At 38.7% G+C, this 27,440-nt stretch overlaps 3 protein-coding genes and 1 long non-coding RNA gene across 5 annotated transcripts in view; 3 read left to right on the forward strand and 1 right to left on the reverse strand.

The window, feature by feature from the left end:
- Positions 1-8,698, forward strand: part of LOC117783790 — a 32,491-nt gene extending 23,793 nt beyond the window's left edge. For both annotated transcript variants that reach the window (XM_034621346.1, XM_034621338.1), the window contains exons 2-3: positions 7,538-7,808; positions 8,030-8,698. In XM_034621346.1, coding sequence (XP_034477237.1) covers positions 7,754-7,808; positions 8,030-8,178 — 204 coding nt within the window. In that variant the 5' untranslated portion in view covers positions 7,538-7,753 and the 3' untranslated portion in view covers positions 8,179-8,698. The remainder of the gene's footprint in view (positions 1-7,537; positions 7,809-8,029) is intronic.
- LOC117783779 (cytosolic endo-beta-N-acetylglucosaminidase) lies at positions 207-7,176 on the reverse strand. The gene is made up of 4 exons (XM_034621327.1): positions 6,944-7,176; positions 4,133-4,370; positions 2,822-3,148; positions 207-1,882 (listed from the first exon to the last, which is right to left on the reverse strand). The coding sequence occupies exons 1-4, from the start codon at positions 7,104-7,106 to the stop codon at positions 667-669; spliced, it is 1,944 nt and encodes a 647-aa protein (XP_034477218.1). The 5' UTR covers positions 7,107-7,176; the 3' UTR covers positions 207-666.
- LOC117783808 lies at positions 618-20,368 on the forward strand. The gene is made up of 2 exons (XR_004617383.1): positions 618-656; positions 20,270-20,368. It is a non-coding gene; the product is annotated as an uncharacterized LOC117783808 (long non-coding RNA).
- Positions 8,929-20,356, forward strand: LOC117783768 (probable ATP-dependent RNA helicase CG8611). Its single transcript, XM_034621316.1, has 5 exons — positions 8,929-9,003; positions 9,064-10,760; positions 11,836-12,263; positions 19,305-19,494; positions 19,559-20,356. Exons 1-5 carry the CDS (start codon positions 8,944-8,946, stop codon positions 19,818-19,820), a joined length of 2,637 nt encoding a protein of 878 aa, XP_034477207.1. The 5' UTR covers positions 8,929-8,943; the 3' UTR covers positions 19,821-20,356.
- Positions 20,369-27,440: the final 7,072 nt, after the last annotated feature.

The raw sequence follows: 27,440 nt of genomic DNA on the forward strand, positions 1-27,440 counted from the left end.
ATTTTTTTTTTAAGAAGCGGTCGTATAAAATTTGTAATATATGTTAATTACACTTTGCTGAATAAAATATTATTTTTATTTATATTATTATTCCTATTTTGTGTCAATATCCATCTTCATAATACTTGAAATCTCAATAAACAAAAAATAGAAAGTAAACTTTGAGCTTACAAATGCCATATTATAAATAAAATATACCATACATATACGTTTTTATTTTATTAAGCTTTATTCGGCATCCTAGCACTAGAAGTTTAACTTATAAGGTATTGTGCTAGTTACGGTATTTATATATAATGAAATATATTATTTTAAAAATGCAAAGTCTGTTAAATATATTTGGGAACAGTTTTTTTGTTTTTCTGTTTTTTTTTTTAAATTAATTTTTGATTTCATTGATGCAGTTTTTAGACTTATTATATTTCTGGTATTTTTTTTCGATTTTTGTGCACTGTGCAGCTGTGGCATGCAACGCACAAGTAGAGGGCATGTGCGTAACACGAGCTGCCCCTTTGCCTATTCCTTGATAAATAATGACGAGTTGCCAAAAAAGCCGTGCAAAGAAATTGAAAAAGGTCGTCAGAGACAAAGAGAAATGTACAGTATGAAAGAGAGATAGAGAGAGAGAGAGAGAGCAGAAGGAGATAGCAAGAGTGGTGGCATTTACTATGTCGTTGTTTGCTCGGTCCAGAGCTGCTCTTTGTAAGCTTCAATGTGCAGCTTGTCATTGCCTTGCAGCGAGTTAAAATCCGTCAACTGCAGACTCTGCACGTAGATGGCACCGAAGTAGGCATCCGCCCGGGACAACTGAGGACGTCGACACTTTAATCCAATGTCTAGCAGTGTGACCGGTCCATCGAAACTAACAAGATAATAACGGACACGCCAGTTCACACCCAGAGTGCCCTGCTCCGAGGGAAGTTGCTCATGTACAAGATTCGATGGCAATGCAGCACCAAGTGGCGAGATGTAGCTGCGACCTGGTGTAACGATGTGATCATTGTAGTCACCACAAAACAGATACATATGCTGACTGCGTCGTCCAGGTGGACGACAACGCAAGACGACGTCCAGCTGATGATCCACTGCCGCTGAATCCGCCTCCAAATCCACATCCAGTCTGTAGGCGTAGCCGAGGAGCAGCACGCCCAGCGGCAACTGGAAGTCGGTGACGAAGAGTCGAAAGGCGCGTTCAAAGTTGAGAATGCGTAGAGCACAACCGCCGGCATAGGCGGTATTAAAAGAATGCTCCGCATTGCCGCTCAGTGGCACCGACGGTTGCAGCGCCTGACGCGACAAATTGAAGAAGGAACGTGCGGTGGCATCCCGGTTCCCGCACTCGAAATTGCCACGTCCCGATCCAACACAAAAGTCCGTGTAGAAGGGCAACTTGCAATAGGGATGGGTGGCCAGATGTTCCCAGAGACTCGACCACCATTTCTCGTTTCTGGCCAGGAAGGCGTCATTGAACGCCTCGTCACCATTTTCGTTGCGTATATTGTAGCCAAATTGCTGCAGTGTCTCATAGCACCAGGCGGGCGCAAAGATGCCCGCCGAGAAGCCGCGTCTTGCAATCCTCGCCAGCGTTTGTGCGCTCTGGAAACGCGCCACTTGGCCACGTCCAAACACATCCAATCCCTGAAACACTCGATGCGCCTCTGCATTCTCCTGCCGCACAGTTGCCTCACTCCGCTGCAGACTGCTTTCATTCCACGTGTAGTTGATTAAGGTGCCGTGACTTTTGCGAAAGAAGTTCACGTTGCGTTGGTTCAGCTCGTTCTGCCAGCTAAGTATCCCGCTGTCGATCACACTGTCGTACCAGAAGATGCGTCCATGAGGCACCAGTGTCTCTGTTGCATGACGCAGTTCCTCCACAAAAAGGCTAAAAGAGGACAATGTGCATTAGATAGATGTTGCTCTATTACTCTATTTATGTACATTACTTATTTTCCAGTTTAGGAAATTTACAATCTAAATTTCTTAATTTCTTAACTACATAATTAGGCATAAACTTTACTTTAAATTAATTTTTACAACAATTAAGAATATATTCAAACAACTTGAGCACCTCGATTATGGATTTAAATTATAATTTCAGACAGCATATGTACATTTTTTTTATGGTAAAGCAAAATAAGTAAAATCGCATAAGTTCCAAAATGTTGAAAAAAGTAACTTTGTAACTTAAATGTCCTTCAGTACATAATTAATCTCATATTCTTACAAATCTTGTATAAGATATGGTAACAGGAAATTGAAATTGCTAGAAACATCTGTCTAGGGTATATCGCTGGTATCTATATAAAACCAAACGATTCTACTGAATATAAATTAGCAATCTTAGGTAAAGTCTAGCAAACGATATATATGGGAATACCCATATACCCTACCCATATACCTAAAAAAAAAAGTTAATATTCAGGTGTGTTCCAGAAATCTCTAGAATTTTTGAAGAGAATTGCATTTAAAAACAATCGTTCAAAATGTCGGTGTTCCTCAAATATCATAGATTTAGTTTTATCGAACATATTTTCGAAGTCAAAAAAATCTTCTCTCTTCCAGTTTCAACAAAATTTTTTTATAAAATTTACAAAATTATAAAAAATATTTTTTTTTGCATTTTTATTCAATTAAAAAATTAATTTAGTTTTATTCTATAATTATTTCACTTTGTGAAATCTCTCCAAAAATTTTTAGACATTTGAAAGCAATGCTTGCTTATTTTCAGGAACCCCAAACATTTGCTTTTGGGTTGCTTTGCCGCTGTTAGAGATTTGTAGAACACCTCTGATTTAGTATAAAATCACAAAATTCGACTTACTAGAGATTGGGCATGCAATCGGCACGCACTGAACACTCCACATTGACCAGCCATCCCTCGAAGTGAAAGTGCTGACAGAGACGCGTGAGGGCGGCAACAGTGCGTCGCACGTTTTCAACACTGGAGAGGACCTCGTGAAGATGGCGACTTCCTTCATCGCCCTCGACAATGTAGGTGCCCAGCACGGCGACTCCATGACGATGGGCGGCATTCAGCCAACCGCTGGGCGGAATGGTCACATACTGATGACTGAAGTAACAAAAGTAATCCACGGCAGACCAATGCATGAATCGATAGTCATCGAACTTCGCTGAGCTCTGGTAGTGTCTGCAATGGGAAATCTTAGCTGTTATATATTACACTAGTTAACAAACAAAAAACTATATATGCTACTAAACCAACTTTTCTTTTATATGGTATATGTCGACGAAAAACAAATTTTAAAAATATGCTTTGGAGGGTTTCTTAAAAATACAACCTTTCAATTTGCTTTAATTTATGGTGTGTGGTTGCAAAACAATAAATTATATGTCATATAGGGTATTAAGCTGACAGAGGCGGCATGGCAGATGGCACATGTGCATTTATGTATTTTTTATATACATATGAAACTCTTTGTCCTGACTGACTGATAATTGTGAAGACCAAGCCCTAAGACTTAGGAAGCTGAAATTTTTACACAACATAGCTGAGGCGATTTGATCGCATTTTAGAATATTCGATCTGCAAGTCGTTAAAAATTGGGGTTAAACTTCACACTTTAAGTGAATTGCTCAGTATGAAAAACTTATATAAGGTGACGTGCTCGAACCTGTTGCTTTCTTTTGAGTTTGCTATTTTGACAGTTCAAAAGCAAACGTCGCTTCGTCGCAACATTTATTATTATCTTATACACAATCTGAGATAAGTTGATATATCTTAAAGAACAAGAAAGTTTTTCTTACCAAAGCTTGATTTAGTTCTCTACATATTGAACATATAAAATTATTTTTTTTAAGAAATCAAATTTTGATTATAATTTAAATTTATTTGAAGATTTAAATATGACCTATTTTAATCCGAAGTCTCAAATAATTGCGTTATATTAGAAAACCATAAAATTTATGTAATAATTTTTTTTTTTGAACCGAACTGAGAGACTGAATATAAATATACAATATATATTTTATGAGTTACGGATTTAATAAGAAAGAAAGTGTATAAACAATCTCATAAAACAATATGTAAAAAAAAATTATTTCGTCATCTGTATAAAAAAGTATTTTATATAAAAAAGGGAAGTTTTGTTGCACTGTGCTATCAGAAAATTACCGATCGGCCAGATAGTTTCCCATCATGTCATGGCAGACTAAGAGTTCGCGTCGATTGCTCTCGTTGACAGCTCGGCGATGGCTGCTCATGAAAGTCGATTGTCTGTCCAAATAGACCGCCTCGCCACGTACTCCCGTGTCCAGAGGTCGAACGTAGCGTCTCCAGTCAATGTCTCGACTTCGTAGGTCAAATGACCATAATTGGGCATTGTCTCGAAGCGGCTCTGCCTCCAGTTTGGCTGCAATTTCAGGTGTTAACTGTTGTTGTTGTTGTTGTCGTTCTCGTTGCATGTTCTTCTTGTTGAAACCGTAGCATGCCAAATGAAACTAAGTTTACATTTATCTCAGACCCAACGACGACAACAATGCTTTTTATCATTTTTAGAAAACTGCGCATTTGCTGAGAACTTTCAGGGTTTTCGATTATATGCATATGTATATGTGAGTCAATGTGAATCACAAATCTGTGAAAACTCTCTACTCCCCTCTCTCTCTCTTCCTCTCTCTCTCTCTCTTTTTCTCTTTCTCTCACTCTCTCATATCTCCTCAAAAAGTTTCTTAATACTGCATCTTTGTGACATTTTTTATATGCACTTAACCATCTGATTAAGCCAGTTCTTAATCGTGTTTTGAGATTTCAAGTCAATTTGAACCAATCATGAGGCAGTTTTTAGTTCCGATACTTTAAATTTGTTACGTTAAAACATATCGAGCTTCTTTATGACTCTTATTAATCAACTTGAATTTTTAGCAAGGCTGCAAACCTCCAAAATTTTGTTAAAGGTTCAGTTCGGAGGTTCGAACCATAAAACAAGACATCCATTCGGTTCGCGAATTGGTTTATATACCCCCTGAACCCAAGGTTTGGGTTCGAACCTTGGTTCAATTTTATACAAAAAAAAATATTTGCATTGTTATACATTTTTCTCTACATATTGAACATATAAAATTATTTTTTTTAAGAAATCAAATTTTGATTATAATTTAAATTTATTTGAAGATTTAAATATGACCTATTTTAATCCGAAGTCTCAAATAATTGCGTTATATTAGAAAACCATAAAATTTATGTAATAATTTTTTTTTTTTGAACCGAACCTTTTATTTTAGAAAGCGCTTCGGTAAAGGTTTGGGTTCGCAAAGTAAATAATTTCAAGGGTTCGGTTCCTGATCCGGTTCAGGCTGCTTAAAAATCCGAACCGAACCGGTTCTACTAGGTTCGGCTCGGAACCGGTTTGCAGCCTTGATTTTTAGAGTACTTTGAGTTCTTTAAAGCGACTGTATGTATTTATTTTATATTTATGCCACATAGATAAGACTTAGAAACTGGTTGTAATAGTTTGATAAGATATGGAGACAACCATTTGCCTATTTCGGAGATTCCCGAGCATTCATTCCATAGAGAACAAGAGAGGTAATTTTAAAACAGATCAAAATAAAGTTATACACGTATTTACTAAAAGACACGCTAAAATAACAAAGCTTCAGTGCGTAACTTTTAAAATAATAATTAAATAAGTAAAAAAAAATATATATTGAACAGACTGCAACTCGATAGTTGATTGAAATTTGATTGCTGTAGCTTGAATGTTAAATTGAATTGATTGCGCTTTAATGTGCCATTGAAATAATCTGGGGAGGAGCTTTCAAAGCTGTTGGAAAAACAAAAACACATAACGAGCTCGGCTTATCGCTCATTCAACTTCATTTTCTACGGGCACAGACACAAAAATAAAATCATTTGGGTTTTATGAATTATTCATGCGGTCAGCGTACAGATCCGGACACGGACACGGACACGGATATGGATATGGACTCGAACCCGGGCAATGCAATGACCTTCAAGCTATTTCAATTGCAGTTTCTAATGCGTTGCAACAGTAGTTGCTGCCACAGCAGCATCAACCCTTCCGTTTCCTGTGGCAAATCCAATTTTTTTTTGTTTTTTTTTTGTTTTGCAACTTTTCATGAGTATGAAAAGGTATAATGGGGAGCAGGGAATGCTGTGGTTTTCAAGTGGGCTGTAGGGCAGTCATTTTGTGCCATTTGTGCGCAACGAGGCGTCTGAGCGGAACTTCAATCTATCATTGCCGCCAAGGGCGTAGCCAGGGGATTCCAATGCAGAATTTATTTTTGGAAAAGTTGCTAAGTAAGCGTTTTCTCTCTACGAGATGAATTTCAATAATGCGAATGATAAAATATATAAAAATCAATTTGATATTAAATATATACAAATAAAAAAAAAAATAGTAAAAAAAATTTGGCATTTGGCTCAGTGTCCAACTATTTTCAGAGTGCCAATTTTTTGAATTATCTTAGCCGATCTCTTTATCCAAGGAATATATTTATTTAAATTATTTGTAATCATGGATGCCACCGAAGTCCGAACCACCCAAAACCCATATATTTTGTAGGTTTTATATCCGTGGTAACCCTGAATATGACGGTCTGTCCGCCCCTCCTTATTTCTGTCCTGGCTACGCCCATGATTGCTGCTAGGTTATGGATTTTACAGCTGCACGCTGGGAATACCAATGAGTCTGGGCATAAAAACATTTCAATGCATTTTTTATACATGTTATTAGAATAGCCATTAGACTGGATTGTTCTCTGAACAGCAGACACAGCGTACATGGCCCAAGTTAAGAACAGAACACACCGTACATGGCCTACAATTTGAAAATAACACCGTACTTAGTTTACGATAAGCATTGATAAGATGACGCATAATTCGTTGCGTTGTTGAGTCAACGGGACATGACTGCACTTTGTTATATATTTTATATTTTATTGAATGCAGACAAGGACTTACGGCAGCCACAGGTGCAACATTTTGTGGCGCAAAAATCGCACAGCTGTTTGCCAGCGAACAAGGCGTCATAATCGTTGCCGGCTTTTTGGTTCGACTCGTTGAAGTCGGATTCCAGAGACGTCTCCACAGCCAAGGAATTGTCTATTTCGCTTTGATCAGACATTTACACCACAAATCACACACACAAAGTGGCACGCAGAGAAAAAAATAACTGTATAAAATATATTAAAGAATACGCGACAGATTTGTTTTCATGACACAGCTGTTCTGTCGCCATTCGTCATTGTGTCTCAGTGTTGGGTAACAGTTAACAGCTTAAGCTGCAGCAAGCAGTGCACTACTTGCATTTAGATTTGAATTTGAATTTAACTTTGAAATATTAACGTTATGAAATTGATTTAATTTCTCTGTTTTTATAGTTTTTAATTAAAGTGGAAATTGATTCTTGTGCTTTTAAACATAAGCATTAGACAAAATTGAATTTAAATTTGAATTTGAAAACTTAACGAAGCAACGGAATTTATTTAACTTAAGTTACAATTGATTTAAAGTTTCTAATTGAAATGTAAAATATTTTAACCTCTCCACCCACAGCACAATATTATGCTACGCTTTGGCAACACAGCCAAAAGGATGAATATAAAATCAAGCCAAGGCCGCAATGCAGCCAAACATAAATTGTAATTAAACAAGCTTTCAACTGAGAAGAAAAAGTTTGCTGGCACAGTTGCCAAGAAGCAAAAGCAAATATAAGAAGCAGCCGCAAACTGAGTTAATTTATTACGCGTTCAAAAACAAAAAGAACACAAAATGCCAGCCGGTCGTGTGGCCGGTAAAGCCGGCTACTCCAATCATTATTATAATGGTATGTATAGTTACAAAATCTTAAATTGTAAATTTAAATGCATGTATCGATTTTAAATTGATACTCATTCAATTGTAATTAAACATTATACATTCCCATCGATTGCAGCGATTGCAAATGCGTTGTGCATTGAGGTGTTAATAATCTGAAAACCAGGCCAACAATGTGGTCGATTCCTGAAATTCATTACTTATTCTCTCTGGCTCTCTGTCTCTTTGTAGGTCGCTCGTATGTGGGCATCAATGAGGAAATAATGTGGGTTAGCATTGGCATGGGCGTGACAATAGCGCTGCTTATAACGATTGCACTGTGCTACATAGCACGGGAGAAGTGCCAAAAACGTCAGCGGGAATATTACGTGACGGCATAGTTAATGTATGCAGCCTGCCACAGACACGGGGGAGAGGGAGGCAGCGATATGCCGAAGGCAGCGCAATGCATCCTCCACATGAATATGGATGTGGATGTGAATGTGAATGTTAATGCGGATGCGGATGTTGATGAAGTCAAAGAGCAGGCCTTGTCAATCACAACAGCCAGCCAAGCAGCACAACAGAAGGCAAGCCCAAAGCCAGAAAAAGAACCATACCCAATGCCAGGACCCGATCCCGCTGCCGGTATTGATCCCGATCCCGCTCCACAGCCAGATGTTACCACCATGAGCTGGAATGCTCTTGACATTTGCGGTGCTCGCAGTTGGGGTTAACCAAAAGAAAACAAAACACAACCCACCATGTAAAGCACACACATACGCAATGCACACAATATATAAAACTTTTTTTTTTTGAGTGTAATGAATAAATTGTTGTAATCATAAAAAACAGCCACGCAGCGGCATGTGAAAAATGTTAATACAATTACCAAGACATATAAATAAATAGCAAAAACAACCAATGGTTGTAACACTGTCTACTATTGAATTTCGCGCGCTTTATACATTTCAGCACACTGGCAACAGTGTTTGGCGTTGCCACTTTTGGGCACTAAGAGTTCAGTATTTTTGCACTACTTGCATGTTCACTGCTTGCGTGTACTGCTTGCTGCTCAAATCAGCTGTTTCGCACTGCGTGGTAAGAAGCAGAGCGCGCGCACGTTTTTTTATTTACAAAATTCTCTTGCAAGCCAATGCATCGCAATGGATGACAATATAACGTTTAATGTAACGACAAAACCGACAGTTAAGAAGGCAAAGCAGGTGAGTGGTAGTGTTGCGGTTACAGTAAATCAGAATACATTCAGATTTGTTGTTCAACAGGCGGCAACAGCAGCTATTAAGCCGTTGACCAAAAAACAACGTGCAGCGCCCGCCGGATTTGACTTTCAATTCAATGCGGACAAGCCGAAGGCCAAGGCGCTGGTGGTGCGACGTCGTGCTGCGCCAGTGGCCAAGGCCAAGGAGCAGCAAGTGACCAAGGAGCAGCAAGTGACCAAGGAGCAGCCAGTCACAGCCAAAGTCGCAGCCTCAGTGTCGTCCACAAATGTGGAGAAGTCGGATGGCGATTTGATGTTCAATGTGTTTACGGCCAAGCCAAGTGTTGTGGTCAACAAAGCGCCAGTTAAAGTCACGCCCACTGTGGTGACAGGTGCCATTAAGAAGCAACAGTTGAAGGCGGCACTCAAGGGACAAGGACGCAAGGAGAATCCCAACAAGCAACCACGTGCCGGGGACTTGTTCAAGGCGCAGCTGGACGAGGAGCGCCGACTGAAGCGTGCCAAGGAGGAGAACCGTTCAACAGAAGAGGAGCCAAAGACTGCCGTACAGTCAGCGAATAAGTTTCGTACCAAGAAAATTGGACTCTTCGATCAGAGCGATGTGGAGGCGCTAAAGCAACTGGGTCAACGGGCTGTCAAGCCTGTCAAGGAGACTATATTCACGGGCACGAAGGTGGAGACTCTGGGACTGCATGCACATGCTGTGAAGAATCTGTTGGATCTGCTGAGCATCACACAGCTGACGACAGTGCAACAGAAGACCATACCACAAGTGCTGGCTGGCAAGGATGTCCTGGTCAGATCACAAACCGGATCCGGCAAGACTCTCGCCTATGCTCTGCCCATTGTGGAGCGTCTTCAGGCCAAGCAACCACACGTTAAGCGCACCGACGGCGTCCTGGCACTGGTCATTGTGCCCACCCGTGAGTTGGCTCTCCAGACCTACGAGTTGTTCCAGAAGCTACTGAAACCCTATACTTGGATTGTGCCCGGCGCCTTGCTGGGCGGTGAGAGCCGCAAGAGTGAGAAGGCGCGTCTGCGTAAGGGCATCAATGTGTTGCTGGGCACTCCGGGTCGCCTGGTGGATCATCTGTTGCACACTGAAACATTTAAGCTGTCCAAGCTGCAGTTTCTGGTCCTCGACGAGGCGGATCGTCTGCTGGAGCTGGGATACGAGCGCGATGTGAAGCAGCTGGTGGAGGCCATTGATAAACAGCGGGCAGAGGATGCAGTCCAGTCCGACCAAGCTGCCATGCAGCGGATGTTGCTCAGTGCCACACTGACCTCCCAGGTGCAACAGCTGGCGGGACTGACGCTCAAGGATCCGCTCTACATCGACAACAGTGATGAGGCCGCAGATGCGGCCTTGAAGGGATCAAATGGCTACGAGAAGGAGACAATCGAGGCGCAATTAGATGACGGACTTGGCGAGTACTTGGAGGACATGACCGGGGTACTGAGCATACCGGAGAATCTACAGCTCAGCTATGTGGTTGTGCCGCCCAAGCTGCGACTGGTCACCATCTCGGCGCTGTTGGCCAAGGAACTCGCTGCGAGTCCCAAACAATTCAAGGCGATTGTGTTTATGAGCACCACGGAAATGGTTAACTTTCATCACGATGTGCTCAACGAGGCGTTGACACGTCGTGTCCTGGACGAGGACGATGAGCAGGTGGATAAGGAGGAGCAGCCAGACGATGAGGGGGAAACGCCTTTGCTCCACGGACTGCGATTCTTTAAGTGAGTAAAAGCAGAGACTATACTTATTACCAGTACAGTAACCGTAACCGTTACCGGTATTAACCGATTGAAATTGATAACAGTAACTGAAGCCCTAATTAAAACAACACTTTTTTACAATATTAACAAAACCGAATAACCCAAATTATTCAAACCGAAATAACCGATTAGTAACCGTTTCATGTATAACGGTTAGTTGCGGTTTAATCAAGCATTAAATTCAATTCTGTTCTTAAAGTGTAATTTTCGTTTTTCAAACTAATTATGATTTTTAATTTGAATGTAGATGTAACTTAACTTAATTTTTTATAACATTTTTACAACACTTTTGTCTTTGTGAACCGAAAGTATACCGGTATTTCAAAACCGAAACCTACAAAACCATAAGAAGTGAGCCAGACAAAATTGAGAAGTGATGGGACGCTAAAAAATAGAAAAACTACTCGTATTAATCGATCCAACTTAATTAACATTGACAAACAAAACATTTATTTAGAATTTAAATAAAAATTAAATTTAAAAATTAGCAATTTATCTATATTATAAACAATATTAATTTATAATCAACGAAATAAGAAAATAACAATCAGATCAATAAGTTATATTATAAAAACTACACTGTATAATGATTTTAAGGATTTTCTTCAATGATAATGATTAATGTTGAGCAATTTTACAAAAATAACCACGTATAATTGTGAATAATCTCACAAATAATCCTTTAATATGATTAATGTGTAGGATTTTTTATAAGGACACTTACGATTGTATTTGTTGCTTCGGGCTAAAAAGTTTTGAAAAATGTATAGGAAATAATAACAATACTTGTAATGAGCACAGAGTACTCGGAATGGTTTTTGCATTTCAAGTAAACGGAATTAACTTAAGAGTAGGTCTAGAACGAACAGATAAATTAATTTGGATTAATAACATTAATTTATTAAAGTAAGAACTGGTCTAGAACACTTTTTTGTTTGGAATTGTGTGATCTTTATAATATAATATAAAGTGTTTAGTGCAAGTGATGTTAATTGCGAACTTTAATTAATGCTCCTTTCTTTCTTCTATTCCTTAGACTCCATGGTTCGATGACACAGACGGAGCGTCAAGGTGTCTTTCGAGGCTTCCGGGATTGCGCCAGCTGCGTGCTTCTCGCCACCGATGTTGTTGGCCGTGGCATCGATGTACCGGACACCAAGCTGGTCGTACAATACACTCCGGCCCAGACCACGGCGGACTTTGTGCATCGCGTGGGACGCACAGCGCGTGCGGGACGACGTGGACGTGCTGTATTGTTTCTGGCGCCGAGCGAGGCGCAATTTGTGCGTCACTTGGAGAAGAAACGCATTCGCATCCAGCAGGGCGACATGTACAGCTATCTGGAGGCGTTGTTGCCACGCGATGCGGAGGCACGCACCGTCCAGGAGGCAGCATCCAATTTGCAGCACAAGTTTCAGTCGCTGCTCGAGGACGATCGGGAGTTGCACGACAAGTCCTGCAAGGGTAAGTTCCCATGACAGTTGACCTCGTATTCAACCCCCTCCCCTCCCCCCTCTCCCACTTTCCTTTCCTCGCCTCTCCTCTCCTCATCCATCAGTTGTAACGTAACTAGCAATTTAATCCTTTCACCAAAAGGATATTAACTTTATAATTATGACTTTTTTGTAACAAACAAAATTTTTGCTGCTCTTTTGAGGGCTGCAAATGCCAGAGTGAGATATATATAGAGAGAGAGAGAGAGACACTTGCTAGCTGTTTTTCCAATTATAAGTTGGACGTTCGCTGCCACGCCCTTTTGCGGCCAGCCGCCCACTTGTACGCTGGCAACGCGCGTTAAAAACACAAAAAAATTATTTCATATTTGAAGTTAATTTCGATTGCGTGTCGAATTGCCGACCAATTCCGCCCACCACTTCTGTGACTCCCTTGTAAAGTGACCAGCACTCCTGTCGTCGCTACCTCGCTATCCTTGTCTTCTTTGATACCCTATCTCCAGACCAAGTTCATCAGCTATCTACCCATCACCCAGATAAATCTCTGTGAGCTGACTTGCGATGTAAATCAAAAACTGATCATTGAGCTTAAAATCAGGGAATCAAACCGAAACATATAATTTTACGGTTTCGGTTCCGGTACGTCCCGAAATATCTATTTCGGTAAAGGGTTCTATTTTGGTTTTTTTCTTACGGTTCCAGTATCAGTACCGTTACGTAACGGTACAACAAATCAATTTTAAAACATTTTAAAATGCTAAGATGTCGTTTTTTAATAAGTATGACATCAAAATAAATAGCTAGACCTAGAGCAAACAAATTTTTATATAACGAATTTAAAAATCTTTGAATGCAAAATGAATTTAGAGGACAAATCATGATCAAAATGTCATTCCGCTTAAAATTCGGTTCATTTTCGATGAAGTTATGACAGTTTGAAGTTGGTCAGAATGCGGATTTAGCGACTTTACAAGTCAAAATTTTTGTTCAATTTCACATGAATTTTTACAAAAAAATGAAAGGTCTCAGAATCAAGTTTAAAGTGTTGTTTTATACTAATTACGATATAAGGAGTTGATTTAAAATTAAAACTTGAGATTTAAAATTTTGAATTTTCAAAATTTCATAGGGGGGACCCTTACCATTAACGTGGAACCATGGCTACGGTGGTCGAAAAATAATAAAATTTTCTAAATGCAAAAAATTTAAATGCAGTATGAATTAAGAGACCGAATCATGATCAAAATGGCATTCCGATTGAAAATCGGTTCAGTTTTGATCAAGTTATGACAGTTTGAAGTTGGTCAGAATGCGGATTTAGCGACTTTACAAGTCAAAATTTTTGTTCAATTTCACATGATTTTTTACAAAAAAATGAAAGGTCTCAGAATCAAGTTTAAAGTGTTGTTTTATACTAATTACGATATAAGGAGTAGGTTAAAAGTGAAAGCTTGAGATTTAAAATTTTGAATTTTCCAAATTTCAAAGGGGGGACCCTTAGCATCGAAATTGAATCTTAGTCGAAAATAATAAATTTTTCTAAATGAACAAAATTTGAATACAGCATGAATTTAGAGGCCAAATGATGATCAAAATGACATTCCGCTTGAAAATCGGTTCAGTTTTGATCAAGTTATGACAGTTTGAAGTTGGTCAACTCTTTAACCACAACCGGTACAAACATTGGGTTACGGTCTCAGTTCCAGTACTAAAAATGAAACGGTTAGTTTCGGTTTACGGTTCCAGTTTTAACGTTCTTTATTCATTTCTCTTTCGTGTAGAAAACAACTGTATTAAAAATAAATTTATTAAACAGAAAAATTGTTGGAATATACTATATGTACATATTTGTAGTGATATTTGTTGTGATACCTTAATTCTTTTAAACATTTTAAACTAAAACTTCTAGAATAAACTGGCATTGAAACGTTTGGTTTATTGATCTTGTTAAATCGGATTCAAAATAATGGAAAAAAGTGTATTGCAGCTGCGGTTTTAGCTGATATGAATAGAGATATATTTTCCTCCTTTTTATTTGCTGTCCTGTTAATGTCCTGTTGAAATTGTAATTGCAGCGTGGTAGAGAAAAAAAATTAAGTTAATTAGATGTTACCAACAGAAAGTGGGAAAAGCCAAGAGAAAGGGATAGAAAGCGAAATGATGGGAAGAAAAGGGTTATTATTAGTTAGCTATTAGGAAAATAGGAGATAAAGAGGTTAGAGGATAGATATTAACTGCTGAATGAGTTGTTGGGATGCAAATGAATCATGAGCTACAAATCTGGCAAACTCGAAACAGGAAACGGAAATAGTGTGATATATTCAAACGGAAAAACAAAAGGAGTAAAAGCGAATACAGCTAAAATAAAAAATATGAAAGATATTAATAAAGATGATGCTGATTGAAGAGGGGAATAACAACAGCAACAACAACAACGTCAACATCTAGAACTAAAGCTAAAGGCAGCCAGGCAAAATGGCAACTCAAATTGCACTTAAGCGTCGAGTCAAGCGTCAAGACAGGAAGCCACTTGGCAAAACTTGGAAGAGCGCACCCAAAGGAGCTCAATTGTGGGCCACACCAAGGAGGGTGGCAGATGAGGAGGAGGAGGAGGAAGGAGGAAGGAAAACGGAAAACAGGAATAGAGTATGAAGATGGTTGCAGTTGCTGTGCTGTGTCCAATCAAAAAGCCATTAAAAAGTATTACGCTTGAACAAAACTCTACAAAGCAGCAGATAAAAGCAGCTACACAAAAACAAGAGACAAAAAACAACAGGAAAAGACAGATAGATTGAGAGAGAAAAGTTGATGTCAAGTTGTTGCACTGCACAAAACATCCTTCGGTCAAAAAATAGAAGAGATATGCAGCTCGATTCCGAATGTTTCGATAATTGAGAAGAACTTCAAGCTGGTATTCAATTTTTATTTATATTTTTTTTTAATATTGAATAATATCCAGGCAGAGTACAAGTAATAGCACTATTTTTTTTTTACTATTTTTATTTGCTGAGTATTTCCTTAAAGGGACATCAACTTTAAGCTGGAACTTATTTTTTTGATTTAAGACCTGACTCCAGCAGGCCCGAATAAAAAAATACTTGCAAAGTTTTTTTTGTATGAAGTTTGACAGGAATTTTTATTTCCAGTCCTGCTGGATTCAGGCCTTTATCAAAAAAAATTTAAATTATTTACCCCTCAATTACGAACCCATACCAGAACCCTTTGTTTAATAATAGTTCGGGTTGAAAAAAAAATAATTACATAAATTTTAAACTATTTTACTATCAATAAGTTTGTTTTAGCTTGATTTTGATTTTTGAAACAATAATAAAATAATTGTCTTTTCATTAATAATTGGGAATTTTGAATAATATTTTTTATGAAAATATTGTGAAGCTGTAAAACAAAAAAGCAAATAGTGCAATTTGTTTTGCAATCGATCGAGGTATCCATCCATACCTTCTGCAAAATTTTAAAGACTTGCTGCCTTGATTATATCTAAATTTATGTCTTATATCACTTTCCTCTGGAAGTTTTTGTCCTCTATATAATCTATTAAGTTGCCAATTCCATTGTTGAAATAATCCCCGTTAATTCAATCATTAACTAAACAACAAAGCTGTTTTCATTGTCCGTGTAACCACATGATTAACTATGTTACATTCGAGTAACGAGTCCGAGTCCGATGTCTGTGGAGTGTGGCCTATATGTATAAGAAAAACCACAAAACGAACCTTAAGCCGAAAGCTGAAAGGAAGCCGAAGTCGAAGCTGAAGTCGAATCCTGTTGAAAAGGGGGAGATTTGTGGATAGGGAAGGGGAAACAAATACAGAAAACAATCACAACAATTTGCCACGCCTACAGAGCAGAGAAACAAGAGAAAACCACATGGACACGCGCACTTTATAAAATATCCGCTTGCATTTGGACGCATTAGTTGAACCACCGCCCCACCGCCCCAGCAACCCACCGAATTCCCTTGTTCCCCTTAACGCCAAAGCTAAACAATGGAAGTCAAGGGGTGGAATGGGAAGTGGGAAAAGTGTCTTGGAGTGTGGACCATGAGAAAGTGGCATAAAAAGCCATTTTGTGCGGTTTTGTGCAATGGGTGGGTGGTTGGGTGTGTGGAATTTTTGTGGGTGTCTCCGGCTTGGCTTCTTTCGTATGGTTTTAGCCAACCCTCGGTCGTAGTGGATTGTCGTCAGTGCTCGAATGGCATTTATTTTATTCGCAACTTCCGGCTTGCAGACGTCTCCAAACATCCGGACTCGTCATACTTTTTGTTTGTTTAATGTCTGCCACTTGACTGTAATCGCATTTGCGGCAATTAAGCAGCCCCAAAGACAAGGGCTTGACTTTGAGACACAGAGACACCCCACACATACACACACACACACACACACACACACATACGCACAGAGAGATAACCACAAACCTAACCCAGGCACAGTGGTGCTAATGATAAATTAATTAATGCAACTAATACTTGCTTTCCATGTTTTTGAAAATTAAAAAATTCAACAAAAATCTTTTCATAAATGAAGACATATATTATATGTATCAATCTCAATTAAAAAATTATAAAATAATTATCATATTTACAATATAAAGATTTTATTAGCGCTGTACTCAAAATGTTATTGTCTCTGAGATACTTTCGCTCATATGAACAGACAAATTAACATTTCTATATCGATTCGGTTATTGATGCTAAACAAAAAAAATTTATCGGGTCTGCCACGCCTCTTTCTGCCTGTTACATACCTTGCATAAAACCAATATACCCACCAAAAAATCTACTTTATTTATAGCATCCAAAAATAATATCTGAATTTTTCGAAAGCTTAAATTTTGAGTTAATTTGCGCTGGCACCACTGTGCCAAGGACAGATCCAAAAGATGGACAGACAACTTAACAGGAACAATCCACGAAGTCAGCTCGTAAACGGATGGAACAGAGCGAGAACGTAACGAAAGGATGAAATGGCGACTGCTGCCAGTTAATTGCCGAGGCAGAGCAGCGTCTTTGACTTTAACCATCTCCATCTCCGTTCCGTTCACTTACTTTTTTTTTATCTCCTTCTCGCTCTTTTTCAACCCTGCTTTGAGATTAATGTCTTTTTATTTCTTACTGTTGTTATTGTTTGGCTAATGATCTCAAATTTACGCGTTGTTACTGAACTTTATAGAAAGTGTGTATGAACCGTTTCAAAAATGGTTCAGGACTATAATTCACATCGAATTTGTCTTAGATTCCGACAAATTGCTATATTTTTAAATTGAAAGTTCTTTCAATGCTTTATATTTTTTTGAGTAGATATCAAATCATCGAAATATAAAAAGATCATTTTATTTAGATGATCATAAATATAAAAAAATATGGACTGCATTATACCATACCTCAGTTCTATCCGGTTTGATGTCTACGAGATAACCGTTACATACTTTTAGGCGCTTGCATTACTTAGAAACTTATAACAGCCATTACTGCCGTTCTATGTCCCCGATAAATAAGTTTGCATTGAAAGTAATTCAACTCTTTGAATTGGCAAATGATTTATGTACTTCGCTGCGAATTGGCATCAAAAGCTTCTATATAAAGTTGAATACATACCTGACCAAAAATTCAAACAGCAAACGTTCAAATAAAATATAATTTTCCAATGATTTTTCAAAGGAGTAAATGATAATTATGCGCCTCAATTGTGTGTTTAGATAGCGATCTGTGCTAGTTGTGGCTAGTAATAAAAGCTGGATGGTTGAATTGCTCCCATGTGACCAGTTCTCACTTAGCGAAAGAGACGACACTTTTGGGCCAATATCATTTGTCAGACTTTATCGTTGAACTCGTATTCTGTAGAACAGCTGGGTCGTTTTTTCGCTGTTCTCGTACGCACATTGTTCATTTTAGAAAGAACTCAACAATTCACAACACATTTACATATGCAAGAGAGAGAGAGAGAAAGAGAGAGAGAGGGGAAGAGTGATAGGAGTATCAAAGATATAGTATATGTAAATGTAAAGTATATGTATCTAACTGATGCTTATCAGACTCACATGCTGCAAGGACAATTGTGGTACGTTGTGGTAATTTGATATCATTGTTGTATAATTTGGCATTGCTTGGCATAAGTGCTGCGTAATTAGCAAGGACATGCCCACAACCACACAACCACACAACCAAGAGGCAAACCACACACAAAAGGCAGCCAGAAGCCAGAATGCAGAAGGACTGTATTTGGGGGATGGATGGCAGTGCGAGAAATCCTTTGCTGACAATGCTCATTTGTCATTTTAACAAATTTATTTTGTAATGAATGCCACACACACACACACACACACTCACACACACACATATATGAGGTAGTGGCAGGCACTTAAGCCAACACATCAATTAATTCTGAAAGCATTAACATGCTACAACTCAACTCGACTCTGCAGCCAAAAAAAAAATAACACGAATAAACTCTCTAGTCGAGAGTGCACGAATACGAGATACCCTAAGCAATAGATTAGATACCCTATGTATCTAATATACTTATTCTCACTTACCTACATATATGAACAGTTGTTTTCCATTGTTTTCTTCTTCTTTTATTGGCCCGATGTTATCGGAAATTTTTACTTTATTATTGTTTAGTTTTATTTTTCGAGCGTAGTGAAATTTTCAGGACAGATTCGTACTTTTATAGGGTGTCGAAAACGTGATGTTATAGGTTTGAAAATTGCGCTTTTTTTTTCAAAAGTTAAAATAAACTTGATAGATATTTTAAACATAAATCTTCATACCAAAATTGGAGTCTCTGGCTTTTTAGTCTCTAAGCTCGACAATTTCGTTCAGAAAAACGTCGACTCGTTTCCTGATATTGATCAAGAATAACTATAATGCTTAGGTTTGAAGAATTGATGCTGATCAAAAAACTTTATGGGGTCAGCCAAGCCTCCTGCTGCCTGTTCCAAACTTTGCACAGACTTAATATACCCGCACCGGGTAAAAGCCACAATCCAACTTCAATTTACATTTTCTTTTTGTTGTTGTGTATCTTTTCAGCCTTTGTCTCGTGGATGAAGTTCTATTCGACATTTCCCAAGGAGCTGAAGCCCATATTCAATGTGCGCATCGCCCACATGGGCCACTTTGCCAAGAGCTTTGGCCTCAAGGAGGCGCCCAGCAAATTTGCCCACAAACATGCGGCCCCGAAGCCGGCGCCACCCACAAATCGCTTAACTTATACAGAGCGGTAAGTAAACTCACTAATTAAAGCTTAAAATAACAATTTAATGAACTGTTTTGATTATTTTTAGCGATCCCGAGAAGGTGAAGCAGGCGAAACGTGAGAAGAAGCGTCTTTATGCCACCACAGTGAGCGGCGAGGTGCGGCAAACGCAACAGCAGGCGGGAAAGGCCGGCGAACAGCGCCATCCAGCGGCGGGCGGTGGTACTGGCAATGGCATTGGCAGAAGCAGCTTTATGAAGAGTCTCAACAAATCACGAGCACTCAACATATCCGAGTTCGACAGCGGGCTGCCATCATTGGCAGCGCCCAAAAGACGCAAGCAGGCGTAGAAGACGGACGAGGAAGATGCAGGAGGAGTGGAAGGAGTGGGAGGATTAGGAGGAGAAGAGAAGCTGAAGATGGAGCAGCGGCATTTGGGCGCTATTCAAGCGTTTAATCGAAAAGCAGCACGGCTACAAAATGCAGATCCGCTGACAACTCATAAAACTTTCATTTTTCTCAACTTTTAAGCCCGGACGTCCTGCGGGAAAAGTTGATAAAAGCGTCCAAGCAACCGCTGCTGGCATATTTTAAGCTCATCTTTACAGTTAGTTTCTATATAGAATTCCTTCTTTTTTTTAGCATTTATCTTTTTTTTTCTTGTTTACTTTTATGTAATATGTTTTTTTTTTTGTTAAGGGCAAATATTAGAAATCCATTTTCCGCTCAGTGCAGATTCATTCAGTTTTGAAAATGTCAATCCCAATTGCTGCCACTCTGTGTGGGAGGGGGAGCGGAGAGAGCGGCACGTGTTGGCCGCCTTTTTGTGCAACTGAAGCGCGTAATTTGTTGGACAAGCCATAAATAAATATGAAACATAAACGCATAAAAAATCAAACGATTTGCTTTCATTTACTTTTCCCATTTACCAAACAAATTCTTTTTTTTCTTTCTTTGGTTTCTTTATCGACCGACGCCTGTAAGTGTGCGCCAATATTTGGCTAGGACACGTGTCAGGCATATTTATGAAAGGGAAAGTATTATAGCCATTAATTGCGGGCCCAATTGCTTTTGGCCCAATTAAAAACGATGTGGGACCAACGATTGATTTTTAATTAGCGTCCTTATTGAAGGATATTGTCTGGTTTGCCTGTCAGTTCAAGTCGATACTCAAATTGGTCAGCCAATCAAGCGTATCCACCTACAATGAATACCCCCTAGCCCTCATCCCTTGACCAGAGTCGCCGCGACTGAAGTCGACTTGAATGGCGTCCTAATTACATGCGAGTGTCAACATATGAAATAATATTTTGATTCAACCTGTCTTGCATCACGCAGGTGAAAGGTGACATTTGTTGTGTAGTGTATTTGAATTTTTTGTATGTATGTATGTTTTATATCGGCTATATGATGATGTTCATCCAACACTTGCAATACTTTACTTGAAATAACAAACAAATGTATTTGAATTCACAAATATGTGAATTATATCCTTTTTTTATCCTTCCTTCAGTAAAATATTAAAAATTACTGACTATCTAAACAACAAAATCAACGAAATCACTAACTAACACTTTCATTTGTCTGTGTGGATAACAAAATATAATATTTTTTGTAGAGCTGATTTTTTAGAGAAAATCCATTTAAATTAAAATCTTAATATTCTCCAGACGAAAGATTAGTTTAAAGGATGAAATATAAAAAAAATATATTAAAAACATCTTCTTTACTAATCTCGTTTAAGTTTGATCTAATTTATGTAGAGTGTGAAACAAGTTGAAGTGTATTCGAGAAAATCAATAAATAATATAGATATATATATATAACATCTAATTCTAATCTAAAATAAAATAGTTCAATAATAAGTATAAAAATCTCTTCGAAATTAAATTTGTATAATAACGCTAAGATTTGTATAACACTAAGTAAGTATAACACTAACATAATATTGATTTACACCACTTTGACTGGATCAAGTAATATTCACGGAGCGTATTTATAACTAACACAACTATTTCCTAAGTTGTTGAAAAGTTAGATTAGATTAAAATTTGGAAAGCCCATAAAAGTTTCTCAATACTTTCAAAAAATTCGTAAGATCAACAATTAAAGTCGCTGCTTATGCATTTCCAGGGTATCTGCGATTCGTTTTGAATTCGGCGTTAGATTTGAGTGGCGTTGGTTGGTTGGTTGGTCATTTGCCACTTTGCAAAGGGTTGTCGAGCGTTTCTAATGTGATTGCACTAATGGGTCGAATTATAGACGCATTAGGGTAAATTAAAATCCTTCTCACAAGGCGACTATGGCCACCCCCTCATGGGGGTTGTCCTAACGTCGCTCGGCTGCCAATAAAAAGGCAACTCACTTAGAGACAACGGCTTGACCCTCAGTCAAGTCCATCGTGCATCGACAGGGGACATGGTATTTGGGCGGTTGGAAGTTTGGAGGCAGACTTATGGGGTGGATTTGTGAGTGGACAAAAGGGGATGGGGATGGGGATGGTAATGAAGTTGTAGCGGCTGCATCAACAATGCCATTGTCGGATTGTCCTTTTGTGGTCAGGTGCAAGTGTTGCAGGTTTTCCTCGTTTTTTTCTGCTCTTTTTCCATTCGTATTATTCAAATTGAAAAGGGAAAAACCCCCAACAGCTGTCAGCATTTCTTTACATATGGAGAGAGACGCTCGTGGGGTTTCACTTTGATTATGAAAATTCTGTGACCCGTGCACATTGACAATTGTCAAGCAGGCGTAAAGGATGTGGCGACAGGTGGATCAAGTGGATCAGGTGCGGCAAGTGGGACAGGTGGCAACTAACTGACGAAGGCCGCGTGGTTTTGACACCTTTTTTTTCAGCTATGCAAAGCTTTGACCATACAATTTCCATTGGCTCGCTTTTTGTATTAGTAATTTCATTGTAATTTAGATTTTTTTTATCTAAAGGAAAATTTGTGCCAAATTTGGTTGCTCTATCACTGATAGCCTCTGAGATCTAGTTGTTCATACGGACGGACAGTCGGTCGAAGGGACAGACGGTCAAGATCTAGAATATATATACTTTATAGAACATTGTATTTTTATCATAAAAATTTAAAATATGAGTTATAATATTTTTATTTTATTAATACACGACTAAGAGCAGTTGGCAATAAAAATTAAGAAATTCAAAATTCAACAAAAATTCATATTAAGAGATTGGTTAAAACCAAATGATAAAGCTCATTGTAAGAAGTGCAAATATTATAATTCAAAAATTAAAATTGAAACCTAAACACTTAAAAATATATTTCGTTAGACCAAAAGATAGATGTTATTCTTGAAGTTTATAAAATAGCTCTTCAAAAACTCGATTTTTTGTATGTCCATTAAAAAATTTGTATTTGATAAAGTTAAATCGCTACAGTCCCAGGATTGCGTTAACTTCACGTGTATGTATTTTTATTTTTTTCCGCCATTTCCAATTTGCAATTATAACGCAATGCGATTGCGTGCACAAAATGACAAGCTTTTATGAAATCGCGATGGTTTCTGAGACGAACAAGCGAAAGGGCAGGTGTAGGCGGTAGGATAGGGGAGGGGAAGGAGGGGGGGGGGTGAAAAGAAAGAGGGAACATGAACACCCTTTAAATTATGATTTCATTTTGACGGAGTCCTCGACTAACGAGAAGCAGAAGGAACGAAAAGGCGAAGGCGTATGAGAATGAGAATGAGAATCAGGAGTAGGATGAGACTGAGAATGAGAATGAGAAGTAGCACCCACACACACACACACACACACATAGTTGTAGACAAGGGAGGCCGGAAATCAGGATGAACTCAAATTATATACATTTTATATGCAATGTTATGCTACCTTTTTTTTTGTATTTATTTCTTTACGTTTTTCCTTTTCATTTTCGTAGCTGTTGTTGCCTTTTTATCCAATTATGTTCATTAAATTGGCATTTGAAATGAGCTGAGGCAAACTAAGGCTATTAATGCTACTGCTCTGCTACTGGGGTGAGGCAAGGCCAGGGGGGATAGGGGGGTCTACTTTTTGGGGGTTGCAGCATAAACTACTTAATACTTATTTAATTTGAGCCCACGATGATGCGAAATGCAGTCGAGTTGAAGTTCAATGCGTTCCCGCCAGCACAACTGTCATAAAAATCACGCAGCGGAAATTATTTTGTCACCATTTATAATTGCATTGTCACAGCAGCAGCAGCAGCAACAACAACGACAACAACAACAACAGCAGGACGAGTAAATAGTAGTATTGTTGTTGTTGTTATTATTATGTTGATTGGAGGGTGTTGAAAGTAACACCCCGCACATTAAATCAAGTGGCTGCGGGCAACGCCATACATAAATTATTGAAAAATCATGCTGCAAATAAACTCAACGACAGTCGACAGACGTCAAACGACAGACGACAGACGACAGACAGGACATCGAGTCCAGAGCTCAGCTAGTGACTCTAAGGCTGATTTGAAATCCACCACCAGCGGGTGGAAAGGTGGTAAGGATATCTACACATACAGCAGGACAGATGGAATGATTGACTGACTGACTGACTGACTGACTGACTGACTGACTGTTCACTGATAGAGACATATGTACGTGTACATATGTGTGTAGGACTAGTGGAATTAAGCCGGTTTTGCTCGAGCTAATTAACTACACACCCACAGGTGGAAATTAGTTAATTGAAATATTTATTTATGCGATCTTTTTTGTTTCATGTTTTTTTAAGATGAACTTTTCTACATTTCGTAGGTTTTATAAAATCGACACCCTGTAATTTCTTTAAAACCAGGCGTTAAGCGTTAAAATTAGCCCAAAGTAAATAAACACATTTTTTTTTAGTGATTTTTGAGAAATACATTGAAGTATAAAAATATTATTGTTATACCCGTTACTTAAAAAATAAGTAAAAGGGTATATTGTGTTCGTTGGAATGCACGTAACAGGGAGAAGGAGGCATCTCCGACACTTTAAAGTATATATATTCTTGATCAGCATCCGTCTGTCCGTCCGTTTGTCCGTATGAACAAAAGGATCTCAGAGCCTATAAGAGATAGAGATACCAAACTTTCACTCACAGACTTTTATATACCTCAAGCAGATCAAGTTTGTTTCAAATTTAAGCCACGATAGTAACGGGTATCCTATGATCGAGATCCCGACTATAGCCTTTCTGACTAGTTTTTGTATTAAACTTATTATCATAGATGCTGAATGTTAACTCTAACATTATTCAATTTTTTTTTTAAGTAACCCTGCATGTCGAAAGTTAAATTGATTTATGAATTTTCTTATGATTAGCTGCAGATTTATTTTCAAAGAAGCCGAAAGTGAATTCTTATGTAAAACAAAAGATAATTAAATTTAAGAAAAAGATTAAATGCCATAAAAAAAACTCAAATTTAAAGCTCTAAATAAATGGAAGAGAAAGGCAAATGGTTTTTTTTGTTTCTGGCTGTAAAAAGACTTCTACCATTTTTTTTGAATGAAAATTCTTTGAGAAAAATGTGAAAATGAAAGTGTGTATATTTTGTCAGTGTTGATTGCTTTCAGAACTTGCCCGCTTTCACATTGCGCATACGCCGCATGGCCCTGAAAGCAGTTTTAATATCTGCACAGACAGACAGACAGAACGGGAGGAAGGGTGGGGGAGGGGGCAGGGTGGTGAGGGGAGGTGTCAAGGGTAGCCACAGCATCCAAATCCAATTAATTCCATTGCGCCTAAAAACTTTAAGCGCAAGCGTCGAAGCACACCAAAAGCAACAGCTTCCCAGCCCTCAACCCCCCCGTCCCATAAGGGCAGCAACCCCTCTATATAGCTATATACCTATATAGCTACCCCCACGACACACCCTTTGGCCATTTGGCCCTGCGACAGCTAATGGAAAGCGACGACTCCTGTGCGTCTGTGGCGTCAGTTCCGTTTCCGTTTGAACGACTCTCGACTCTCAACTCTCAACTCTCAACTCACGACTTCGACTTGGACTTGGACCGGGTTCTATTTATTTGCAAATGCAACTTGTCCAATTTGACAGTTGTCGCTTGTAAATGTCACAGTTGAAAGGGGGCGAGAGCTCAGTGGTGTGGTGGGTTAAGGGGGGGTGGTGGTTAGAGTGGTGTGGTGTAAAAGTTAGTGAAGCATGCAAGTGTGAAAGCCTGTAACGAGGCATACTCGAATTGCGGATTGGATTTTGTGTAAATTTATTTATGTTAATTAGTTTCAATTTGATTTAATTTGCGTTCAAGCAGCTTCACCCAAAACGAAAATGAACTGACAATTAAAAGCACGTTAAAAACGCATTTAGCAAAACGAACAGAGAAGCCACAAAGACAGAGACAGAGAGAGAGTGAGTGAGAAGGAGAGACTGCGAGAGAGGGGAGTGTGTGTGAGTGAGGCAAGGGGGGATCCGTTTAAGCCGAAAACGCCTAATGACAGCTGCATTAATCCTGTGTGCTAACAAAGCGTTGAAGAAATCACTTTACCAGCGGCGGCAACGACTGGCCATAAAACGAGAGACAGACAGACAGACGGACAGACAGACAGACAGACAGACAGACTGACACACAGAGAGGGAGAGAGAGAGAGAGAAGCTGAGAAGAGAAATGACAGGCGCAAAAGGAGACGCCGCCAAAATCAACGAAATGACAACGAGACACGCAAACAAATGGCAATGATGAGACTTCAGAGACTGCGACTGCGACTGAGACGGAGACAGAGACTATTCCGACTTGGACTTGGACTTCGACGAAAAGTCTAATTTGTTGATAATTTGCGACCGCCGCCGCTGACCGCCAACGATGCCCCACGGCCACAGGAGTCGCATCGCATCGGATCGCTTGAGATCGCTAGAGATCGCATCCCGTTGGATGTTGGCCAATGGAGGGGGGGCAGGCGATACTTCCGCTAAGTCTGTAAATGGAAATGGAAATGCTGCAACTTTGGCCAGGTTGGACCTGCAACTTGCAACACTTGTGACTGCACTTGCAACTTGGTGCCGTTTGGATTTATGATGCGTTGCGCCAACTGCCAATTTAAAGGCAATTTGGCCAAGAGGCGCGATTTCAGCTTAATTGCTAACAATTTGTGGGCGTCCCACCTGCGGGTGATCTCTCCACTCTCCGCTCTAGTCCCCTTACCCCTGTTTCTGCCTCCCCTCCCCCATCTAGTTGCAGTTCCACTTCCAGTTTCAGCCCCGTTGGAGGTCACTTGACTGATCATCGGCGAGTCGAACCGAACCGAACCGAACCGAAGTTGGAGTCGGGATCGGACAAGCGTTAAATCTAATTAATTGGTTTTTAAGTGCGCCAGCTCAAGGCGAGAGTCAAAAGGGAACGATGATAATGGAACACACAACAAACTGAAAAAGATTTTTGCATTTTCTATAATAATTATGACAAATACTATGTAAATTGTCATTTGAAAATAACAAAAATTGGAAAATTTAAATTAAAAATTTAATTAAAAATTTAAATTAAAAACTGGGAAGACAAGTATTTGGAATTTTTTAAATGTTATAAAAAATTGTCTATTAAATATTATCAGTAAGAGAGGAAAAGTGAAGGAAAAGTTACCGAAACAGAGCAACCAAGAAGTTAAATTAAAAATGAGAGTGTGTCACAGTAAAAAGGTAAAACACTGATACTATTTAAAAAAAATTTGTTTTTTCCATAAATTTTAAAAAAAGTTGAATTTTATTCTTTATTTTTGTAATAATTTAATAATATGTAATTTAAAAAGAATTAAATTATATTTTTCATTTTTGTAATAAAAGTATGTAAATATACGTGTACATATAATGAATATACGTGTACAACAATGTTGGGGACTATTTAAGGAAGTCTTTGTTGGGCTAGGAGCAGAGATCACAAATAAAATTCATTTTAATTATTAAAATTAAATATTGTAAATTATAGTAATAATTGCAAGTAGGGGGCACATTATTATTTCTAAATAAAAATCAAAATTT

The sequence above is a fragment of the Drosophila innubila genome, chromosome X (assembly GCF_004354385.1).
Source record: "Drosophila innubila isolate TH190305 chromosome X, UK_Dinn_1.0, whole genome shotgun sequence".
NCBI classification, from domain to species: Eukaryota; Metazoa; Arthropoda; class Insecta; order Diptera; family Drosophilidae; genus Drosophila; species Drosophila innubila.

Bases quoted from the DNA above. Each gene is read 5' to 3' on its own strand.
- LOC117783779 (XM_034621327.1), bottom strand. From the start codon at position 7,106: ATGTCTGATCAAAGCGAAATAGACAATTCCTTGGCTGTGGAGACGTCT. The intron at 4,371-6,943 runs GTAAGTCCTTGT...CTGAAATTGCAG, and splicing joins ATGTTGCACCTGTGGCTGCC to CCAAACTGGAGGCAGAGCCG. The intron at 3,149-4,132 runs GTAATTTTCTGA...TTCCCATTGCAG, and splicing joins GGAAACTATCTGGCCGATCG to ACACTACCAGAGCTCAGCGA.
- LOC117783768 (XM_034621316.1), top strand. From the start codon at position 8,944: ATGGATGACAATATAACGTTTAATGTAACGACAAAACCGACAGTTAAG. The intron at 10,761-11,835 runs GTGAGTAAAAGC...TCTATTCCTTAG, and splicing joins CACGGACTGCGATTCTTTAA to ACTCCATGGTTCGATGACAC. The intron at 19,495-19,558 runs GTAAGTAAACTC...GATTATTTTTAG, and splicing joins CGCTTAACTTATACAGAGCG to CGATCCCGAGAAGGTGAAGC.